At 28.0% G+C, this 10,011-nt stretch overlaps 2 protein-coding genes and 2 pseudogenes across 2 annotated transcripts; 1 reads left to right on the plus strand and 3 right to left on the minus strand.

Annotated features, from left to right (window-relative positions):
• LOC105618873 overlaps window positions 1–842 on the plus strand; it is a 1,697-nt pseudogene extending 855 nt beyond the window's left edge.
• LOC105618726 (15-hydroxyprostaglandin dehydrogenase [NAD(+)]-like) lies at window positions 761–2,208 on the minus strand. Its single transcript, XM_012200257.1, has one exon. It carries the CDS (start codon window positions 2,206–2,208, stop codon window positions 1,420–1,422), a length of 789 nt encoding a protein of 262 aa, XP_012055647.1. The 3' UTR covers window positions 761–1,419.
• Window positions 2,209–4,240: 2,032 nt separating this feature from the next.
• Window positions 4,241–5,029, minus strand: LOC105618874 (annotated as a pseudogene).
• A 971-nt stretch (window positions 5,030–6,000) lies between these two features.
• On the minus strand, window positions 6,001–7,166 carry LOC105618727 (15-hydroxyprostaglandin dehydrogenase [NAD(+)]-like). The gene is made up of 2 exons (XM_012200258.1): window positions 6,721–7,166; window positions 6,001–6,340 (listed from the first exon to the last, which is right to left on the minus strand). Exons 1-2 carry the CDS (start codon window positions 7,164–7,166, stop codon window positions 6,001–6,003), a joined length of 786 nt encoding a protein of 261 aa, XP_012055648.1.
• Window positions 7,167–10,011: the final 2,845 nt, after the last annotated feature.

Here is a 10,011-nt window from a genome sequence, read left to right on the forward strand (position 1 = left end):
ACCGACCGACCGACCGACCGACCGACCGACCAACCACCAACCCAACCAACCTACCACCACACACACACACACACCGACCGACGACACGCGCGCGACACACACACACACACACACACACACACACACACACACACAGTGATTTTAACATATTTCGTCACTCATCATGAGCAGATGAATCATCATAGAGTGAATCAAACTCAGTCGAAAGTTGCAATTTTCCATTACCTACCATTTTGCAATTTTCGCAACAGTTAACAAAATATTAATTACTAAATAAAAATTACCAAATATTGGTCTTGAATAATTTTTTACTCAAATATTATTATAATACTAATACTTCAACTTTATAGAAAAGCTGCAAGAGATAAAAATCATTTATTTTCTTCTCATAAAGTTCTGAGAATTTTTTCAGAATTTTTTCAGAATTTTTTAATATCATATTTTCTCATGTTGGTAAAAATAAAAAAATGCAGTACTAAAAAGTTAATACAAAATTCTGAAAAAATTTTTAGAATTCTGATGTATTTCTGTGCCAACGTAAGTAAACATAAATAAAAAGAAAAAGCTAATTACATTATCTCAAAAGATCGGACTCTTGTAATAACGATCTGTTCGAGATTTTCAATATAATAATAAGATTGTCTTCACTTCACTTCTAATAAGCCTGAAATTTGGAATTCTATTGAAAAATGGGGATCGTTATCCTCACTCACATGCGTCTAATATATGGAAGGTGAAAAAGATTTATGCAGTATTTCAAGGTCCCATTAATTCCACCGTCCCATAATTTATTGTACATATACACAATACAATATGTTTGAATATTTTCCAGTATCTACTAAATTTCAAGATTTAAATAATATATATTCACTTTTGTTGTAAAAAAAATAGATAAAAAATATATCTGTGATAAATCTTGTTTTATTATAAAGGGAACATTCTCAGATATTACGTTAGTTTCAGATATTACATTACTACTCTTAGTTTTTAAATATGTACTTTTTTAATTTAAAGCTTATTTTCAACGAATGTAACGGCTTTCATAATTATAATTGCAATTACGAAATTATAGAATATTATTTGATAAAACAATTTATTTAAAATGAAAATTAATTAAAAGATTGTTACTAAAAGATTAAAAGATCAAAGTTTACATCGCTATAAATTTTATATAAAACTATGTGATTCCTTAGATTTTAAGATGAAATTTTAATAAAAATGTGATTATTAATTATCGTAGATTTGATTAATTTGTAAAAAGATCAGTTTTAATGAGATTATTTATTAAAAATTAACATAATATCAGATATATTGATTGTTATTTGATTAAGCTATTTTGTCTTTTTTTTTTTATTTAGTAATTCAGTAGAAGAAAATTACAGTATTCAGAAAAAAATTTATAACATATCAAGTATCAATTTATACTGGCAAAGATCGTTTGGAATAATGGGGAAAGTCCACGGCGTACGGTGATTGATTATCTTCGCTGACCCAGGCCGCTTGATTTTCACCCTTCTGAATAAGTTCTAACATCGCAAGTGTCACATTGTCGGTTGTTTGTCTCGGATATTTCTTTAAGTCAATGTTATTGCTCACAGCGTTGATGGAGTCACAGACTTTATCGGCGATATTTGAGATTAACGTTGTTATTGTAACGCCTGGACACAAGATAACCACTCGCACTCCGGTCTTGTCATACATGCCTGCCAGAGATTGGCTAAATCCCAAAACAGCGAATTTCGAAGCAGTATATATTGGAAATGAATAATCTGGTTGTAATCCAAATATGGATGCAATATTCACGATTACACCGCCTTTACCACCTTTATGCTTTCCCATATAATCAAAGGCCAACATAGAGCCGCGAATTAATGCCTTGACATTGAGATCGAGCGTTTCCTCCAAATATTTATCGTTTAACATACCAGCGTTGTTAATAAGAATATCAAGCCCTTCGAATGTGTCAACGATTTTCTTGAACGTCTTCTCTAAATCATCAGGCTTTGTTACATCGCAGGCAACGAAAATGGCACGGCCCTTCCCAAATTCATTTTCCAAAGTAGCTACCGCATTCTGACCGTTTGATGTTGGCAGGTCGATCATGGCGATACTTCTTGCACTATTACGTAACAGTATTTCGGCGTACTTGTAGCCTAATCCACTAGCTGCTCCAGTGATCATTACAGTTTTATTCTTTACGTCGTACATTATTCTGATTTCTTGAAATTTTTCTCCTTCTGTGAGATATGATACTTCTGCGAAATATGAATCTTTAATGAATCATAATTGATACTGTCTCTTTAAATAAAGTTCATGCTGTTTAATATTCTTTTTTATCAATTTTATCAAAAGTCCAACAATTGCAGACTTGTTGATACAGGGAAATTATCATTTTTTATTTTTAAGAAATACAGTTTATCTTAATGATAAATAGGAAAGGTTATAAAGGTTATAAATTTGAAATTTAAATGTATACGTATATATTACATGTAAGTTATAAATAACGATTACATATTAACATTGCTGGCAATGTTGGACTTTAAAGATAGTCGATTTTTTAATTGATTTTTGATAGATAAATTAAAATCTGTAAAAAACTAATAAAATACAATTTTATATAATAGTAAAAATTTATTATTAAATCTTTCACAAGCGTGTAAGAATTTTTCAGATTTTTATCAGTCTGGAACAATGTAAAAATCTATATTCAAAGACTTAGGTTGCGATAAAAATTTTATATAGTCGACAGAGAGTTTAAGTGTACTCTTATTAACCTAAGCTCCCATCATCGCAAATAAAATTCGAAACTGATAAAAAAATGTAATGCTCTTTATTTACTATTTTTTTCTTTAATAAAGTTAAATTTTTTTCCTCAAACTGTTTAGTAGGAAATCATGTTAAAAATGAGATACGAATGTACAGTGTTGAGCACGTTATGTATAATGGCATTTCTAAAAACGTTGCATTTTATAAATGATTTTGTTTTATTTGGGAGCAATTAAAAAGAAAAAAATTTGGTGTACTTGATTTTGTAATATTTATATTTTTTTAGTATGGGAGTGTCTAGTTTAATGGTAAGTTATTTTCCCTCCCTCCTCCCCTCCGTCGCTTTAAATTAGCAATTTCATGCTAAACAGTTTGAGCAAAATTTTGCAGAAAATTAGCAAATAAGAAGTACTAAATTTTTAACTGAAGAAAAATGTATCCTGAATCTTATGATCTTGTATCGCTGTAAATTCGAGCCTGTCTAGTAAATTTAAATGAATACATTTCACTTTTCAAATTCGACATAAATGTAAATGTAGAAAAAATATTTCATTTCCTATTTTTGTTCATTAGTAATTCTAAAGGTAGTTTGTTTCTTTAATTTTCATCGTTTTATTATCTGTAAATAAAATAATAATATATATACAAAAGATAAAATATTTAATACAAAAGATAGAAATTATTATGAATTGCTGATTACAAATATAAGATCAGACTTGCACTTGCTTAAATAAAAAAATATTTAAACAAATAAAAAGTTTTACGAATATGATGCTATGTTTAAAAAGTTATTTATTTGAATGACTCTGATGTGTACTGTACCTTTTTAAATTTTCTCTCTCATTAATGTTTATTTTATATGAAATAATTTCGAACTTATCTTACCTTAATTTCTATAAATTACCGGTATATGTGTGCCATATGGCGTTATACATAATGACTTGTATAATGTACACTATACTGAAAAAAAAAATTTGTTCAACTAACTAAACATATTTAGTTGTTTGTAGACTTGGTTAATTAATAAATAAATTTTTATTTAATTGAATTCACCCATAATCTGTTAAAAAATTATTCAATGTTAAGTAGACTACGATTAAATTCAATTAAATAAAATTTGTTGAATTAATCTTGTTGAAATAATTAAATATATTTAGTCAGTTGAACAATTTTTTTTTTCAATGTAGACATATTGTACATATATGGATTGTTATAGGGTTTTATGAGGGAACTATGCATGATTTTTTTTTTAAATCTCGGCGCTGTATAAAAATTAAGATTTTAAGATTAAATTTTAAAACAGAAAGTGAGAACATATTGTTATATTAACGTTAAGTATTAATTATCATAAATATGAATAAATGATGAATTCAATCACAATATCATTGTTTACTTAAAAAACGGATAATTTCATAATTGATTTGATAACCTTCGTGTAAATTGATCAAAACAACATAAAGTAAGTTATCAAATATTAATTTATACAGATAAAGATCTTAGAATAATGAAGAAAATCCACAGCGTATGGCGATTGATCACGTTCGCTGACCCAAATCACTCCATTTTTACTTTTCTGAATGAGATCTAAAATCGCAAGTGACACTTTGTTTACTGTTTGTTTCTGATATTTATCCAAATTAGCAGCATCATTTTCTAACATAGTGCGAACGGAGTTACAGATCTTATCACTGATGCTTGTGATCAAGTTGTTGTAACATCTGGGTACATAATAACCATTCGCACTCCAGTCTTGTCATACATATTTGCCAGAGACTGGCTGAATCCCAGAATGGCGTATTTCGAAGCATAATATATTGGAACAAAACAAGTTGATGTCAATCCGGTAATAGATGCAATGTTTATATAATTACATCTCCTTTGCCATCTTTATGCTTTCCCATATAGTCAAGTATCAACATAGAATAGTGAATTAATGCCTTAATATTAAGATCGATCGTTTTCTTCCAATAGTTTCTTCCAATAGTTATCGTTAAATATATCGGCGTTGTTGATAAGAATATCAAGTTCTTTAAATGCGTCGATGATTTTCCTGAATGTTTTCTCTAAATCGTCAGCCTTCGTCACGTCCCACGTAACGAAGATAGCACGACCTTTTCCAAATTCGTTCTCAAAGCCATTCTGGCCGTTCGATGTTGGCAGGTCGATCATAGCAACACTCTTTGCACTATTGCGAAACAATATTTCAGCGTACTTATAGCCTATCCTCCAGCTGCTCCATAATTATAGTTTTATTCTGTACATTATATATTTAAGACTTCTTGAAGCCTTGGATAAAACGTGAACTTTAGCAAGATGTGAGATTCTTTAGCAAATTGTAGTGTCTATGTAAATGAGCGTTCTTAATTTAATAATTCTTTTTATCTTATCTTCTTGTTTAATATCACTGCATTAATAATCAATCAATAAATTAATTGGTGCAAAATGACAAGTTTTATTCATTTATACATATTCGTTTCATTACCTCAATGATATAAAGGAAGATGTTAAGTTTTGGTTATATTTTGGCCAAAATGGAAAAGTTCCAAGAAGTACAATAAATTATATATTATATCAGGACTACTTAAGCGGAGTCGAGTAGTATATCGCTTATTTTGAGAAAATATCAGAAAAAGAAATGTTATCCACAGCAATAAATTTATGTTATTACATATTTATTGATAAAAAATTGTTAAGGAAGACATCAAGATATTTCCAGGATTAATATTACATTGTTGCAATTATGATAAATTGGTACAAATTTTTAAGCGATTAACAAACGACGAAGAGTTTAATAAAAGTAATCGTTTGATATATGTATTTAAATATTCACAACAGGTTCTATTGTTTAATTAAAATATCTTAATATCTTACTTAAGAACTTTTAGATTAATTGCTGTTGATGTAAATATTTTGTAACGATTTCTTTCGTGTTCCTAATATTTTCCCAAGATAAGCAATATACTATTCGACTCATGCTTAAGTAACTCCTTAATATAATATATAATCTATGCATCTTAAAACGTTTTTATTTTAGCAGAAAAATAACTAAAACCTAATATCTTTCTTTAAAAGCTAATGGAAAATCGTGTGTAACTAAGGGTTAATTATCATAGATATGATTAGTTTAATTATATAATACCATATTGTTTATTTTAATATTGGCATAATTTTATATAATAATTGATTTGATCGTAATGTAAATTGATCAAAATAAAGTAAAATAAGCAAAATAACTTATACAGGCGTACATCGCTTGGAATAATGAGGAAAGTTTACGACGTATGGCGGTTGGTCACCTTCGCTGATCCAAGTCGCTCCGTTTTTACCCTTCTGAATCAGATTTAACACCCCAAGTGCCACGTTATCAGATGTTTGTCTCGGTATATTCTCCATATTAGCGGTTACTATAGGGCGAATAGAGTCACAAATCTTACTGTTGATGTTTATGATTAATGTTGTTGCTGTAAGACCTGGACACATGATAATAACTCGCACTCCAGTCTTGTCATACATATTTGCCAGAGATTGGCTGAATCCCAGAACGGCATATTTCGAAGCGCCGTATATTGGAAAACAGTGATCTGAAAAAAGGGTTTTTTGTGAGAGCTCCGAGCGCTAGATATTTCATACTAATATATAATTTACTAATATATAATTTACTATTACTAACTTTTAATGTTATGAGTAACAATGTAAGCATCAAATATTTTTGTACGACAAAAGATTTATATCAAAATAATTTTCAAATGTGAGCGTATTTGATTTATTTAATAATTTGAAGACATTTGACATGAAGACTTAACATTTTTGTAACACTGAGAATGATCTATTATTGAAAATTCGAAATGTTTGTTGGTGTATGTAATATTACTATACTAAAAGTAAATTATACATATATTAGTATAAAATAGCTTGGCTTATAAGTTTTTTTCATGATATTTAAATTAAATTTTAAAATAACCTGGATCTAATGCAGTTACGGATGCAATGTTTACGATTACACCGCCTTTACCACTTTTATGCTTTCCCATATAGTTGAATGCCATCATAGAGGTGTGAATTAGTGCCTTAATATTAAGATCGATCATTTTCTCCCAATAATTATCGTTAAATATACCAGCACTGTTGATAAGAATATCAAGTCCTTTGAATGTGTCGATAACCTTTTTGAACGTCTTTTTTAAATCATCAGCCTTTGTCACGTCGCAGGCAATGAAAATAGCACGACCTTTCCCAAATTCGTTCTCCAAAGTCGCCGCCGCATTCTGGCCGTTTGATGTTGATAGATCGATCATAGCAATGCTTTTTGCACCATTACGAAGTAGTATCTCGACGAATTTATATCCTAATCCGCCAGCTGCTCCAGTGATCATTACAGTTTTATCACGTACGTCGTACATTATACTGATTTTTTGAAGACTTCGATAACGTGAGATGTAGCAAGATGTGAGATTCTTGAGCGAATGACTACATACATTGTCTATATATATATATATATAGAATCCACTTATTTTAATATTTCTTTTGATGATATATGAACGATGATGATTCATCAGCAAGTTTGTTCTCGATAAAAAATTTTTCATGCATGAATATGTATAAATATATATTAACATATATAAACACGCATAAATATTCATGTACATATAATAATATAATACATATTTATATATTATAACGATTAAATTATATAATAAATATTCATATATAATAAAAAAATTATATATGAATTATTATATATGTATAATTATATATGAAATATATCCATACGTAATATAATTAATAAGTCAAAGCTTTTTTAAATGAACAATTACAGTTATTCATAAAATAAAAGTTTTTTAACGAAGTAAATACAATGATATGAAGTTTTTCAAAATTCAGATATGAAGTTTTGACTTACAAAGTCTTCCTCAGTGAAATATATAACAACATTTTTATATAACCCTTTACAAAGTCAACTTACAATAATACACAATAATAAAAATTATCGCTCTAGGCTAATCTTACATACTTATTTTTTCATTTAGATATTACGGATCAAAAAATAGGTAATTAGTCAGAAGTTTGAAGTCTAAATTATAAAAGTGTATTTTACTAATCCTTGGTTATTATCGAGAATCCAGCTCAGTCAACGATTTCAAAAAATGTACAACAGTCCGATTGAGAATTTTTTCAACGACAGTTAGTCCTAATATATTCTGTATAATAAATGTCAATTTATAATTAAATTTTTATAAGTATTATAAGTTAATTGAATAATAATAAGAAATTATGTTAATAACTTACGTTAATTTAAATATAGAATAGTCTATTGAATCAAAGTCAAAAATTGTGTTCTAAAACAGTTTTTGCTTGTCATACGTTTTGAAGTGGACTGATATTATCAGAGAATATATATTGTTAAGTCATAAACAAGTACGTTCAAAATTGTTACAATAAGCATATATTGTCAAGTATGTTAAAATAAGATTGATTCAATAACTCAGCATGCTTCATTAAATTTATGCCGTTTTTTTATCCTTTTATATGAATTATTTCCAAAATAGTTTTTTTTCGGAGTCTCGCGATTTAAAATTTCGATGTTTTCTTAGTCAAAGCTGTGATTGGAATCAATTATATATTTCGTGACTACTAAATGGATTTATCTAATTTTATATTGTTACGATGCTCTTTAATTCTAGTTCGAAGTCTTTTCGTTTGTCCGACATAAGAGATGTCACGATCAATTGATTTTATAAATTACATTATTATTTTCTTGATGTTGATTTTTATCTTTTTGTGTCTTTATAAACCTATTAAATTTGTTGAGTCAACGATATCATCATAACCCTATCATAGTTTTAGATTATATATTAGATTATATATTAATAATCTTATCTCTCGTAATTGATCTAACGTACGGAAGTAAGATTTAAAATGGTAACTGAGAGTAATAAATTCAAATACTGAAAATGAAGGTGAGACAATAAGGGATATAATTGTATTTCCATACATTAAATCAATTACGAATTACTTCTATCATTCAACAATTCAAACTTTTGTATAATCTTTCGTTAATGATGGTAAAGATTATGTTTAACCATATATGGATAACTGTAATACGGTTGCATTACAAGTCACATCACAAGGCCACATGTCGTTTAATTTGATTTTATAATTGTAAGCTTTAAGTGTATATTATCAATGTTCTTAATTGTATAGTAATTGAATGATATTGAGAAGGATCCACAGTAGGATCGAAACGTCTATTGTACATTATGTATTAATTAAATAAATTCATTATACGTGGACATTCAATGTTCGACTCTTACATTATCATTCTCCGATTTATTTTACAAATATTGTGTGCTATTTGGGTGTGTGTATGTTATTTAGCGAGACATTTTATTGAAAATATTTTTATTAAATTTTTTTTTATTATATATTAAGTCAATTTTTTTATCATTAAGTCAAATAATTCGATTAGTCACTTGTTAAGCAAAGAAATGATATTTCAACTGAAAAATTCGTCTCATGAAAAACAACATTCGGTGATAGTCTTTTTTTAATTGTTGAAGGCATCATGCCGATTGATATTCATTTCGTTTTCCATGACATACATCTGTTTTCTGTGGCTGAACATTACTAGTGTACACTTTTGAAACTTAAAATGAGATAAGAAAGAGGATTCTAGTGTAGTCTAGTGCAGGAACAGAAAATAGACAATTTTCACCGTACATGACATCCTACGATGAATGTTGGCATGATGTCTTCAGCGGATAGAAAATATTATCACCGCACGTTGAAACTCGTTCATGATGAAATTTGTTGATAAAATTCATTGATCAAATTCATTTATAAAACGGATTTTCCATGCTTAATGAGTAAACTGGATGGCAATGTAAAGCAATTAATTATGCTCAGTTATCAACGTCTTTTATCTAAGGACACATGATATCACATATGTGTACACATATGTGATACCACATATGTGTAACAGCATATGTAACATAAAATATGCATAACAAATTTTGATACCTTGCCGGAAGTAACTGTTACAACGTCATTGTTATTGGCATTTGATCAAATTATACATTTTTATTAATTTATTTCTTATTTTATTAAATAAGAATATATATATATATATATATATATATATATATATATATATAGTAGTAGTAGTAGAATAATTAATTATTATAAATAAATTAAAATTTAAAATTTTAAAATTTTAAATTAAATTAATATACACAGAACGTAAAACTA

The sequence above is a fragment of the Atta cephalotes genome (genome assembly GCF_000143395.1).
Source record: "Atta cephalotes unplaced genomic scaffold scaffold00018, whole genome shotgun sequence".
In the NCBI taxonomy this organism is placed as follows: Eukaryota; Metazoa; Arthropoda; class Insecta; order Hymenoptera; family Formicidae; genus Atta; species Atta cephalotes.

Bases quoted from the DNA above. Each gene is read 5' to 3' on its own strand.
- LOC105618726 (XM_012200257.1), bottom strand. From the start codon at position 2,208: ATGTACGACGTAAAGAATAAAACTGTAATGATCACTGGAGCAGCTAGT.
- LOC105618727 (XM_012200258.1), bottom strand. From the start codon at position 7,166: ATGTACGACGTACGTGATAAAACTGTAATGATCACTGGAGCAGCTGGC. The intron at 6,341-6,720 runs TAAAATTTAATT...TTCAGATCACTG, and splicing joins GCATTAGATCCAGGTTATTT to TTTTCCAATATACGGCGCTT.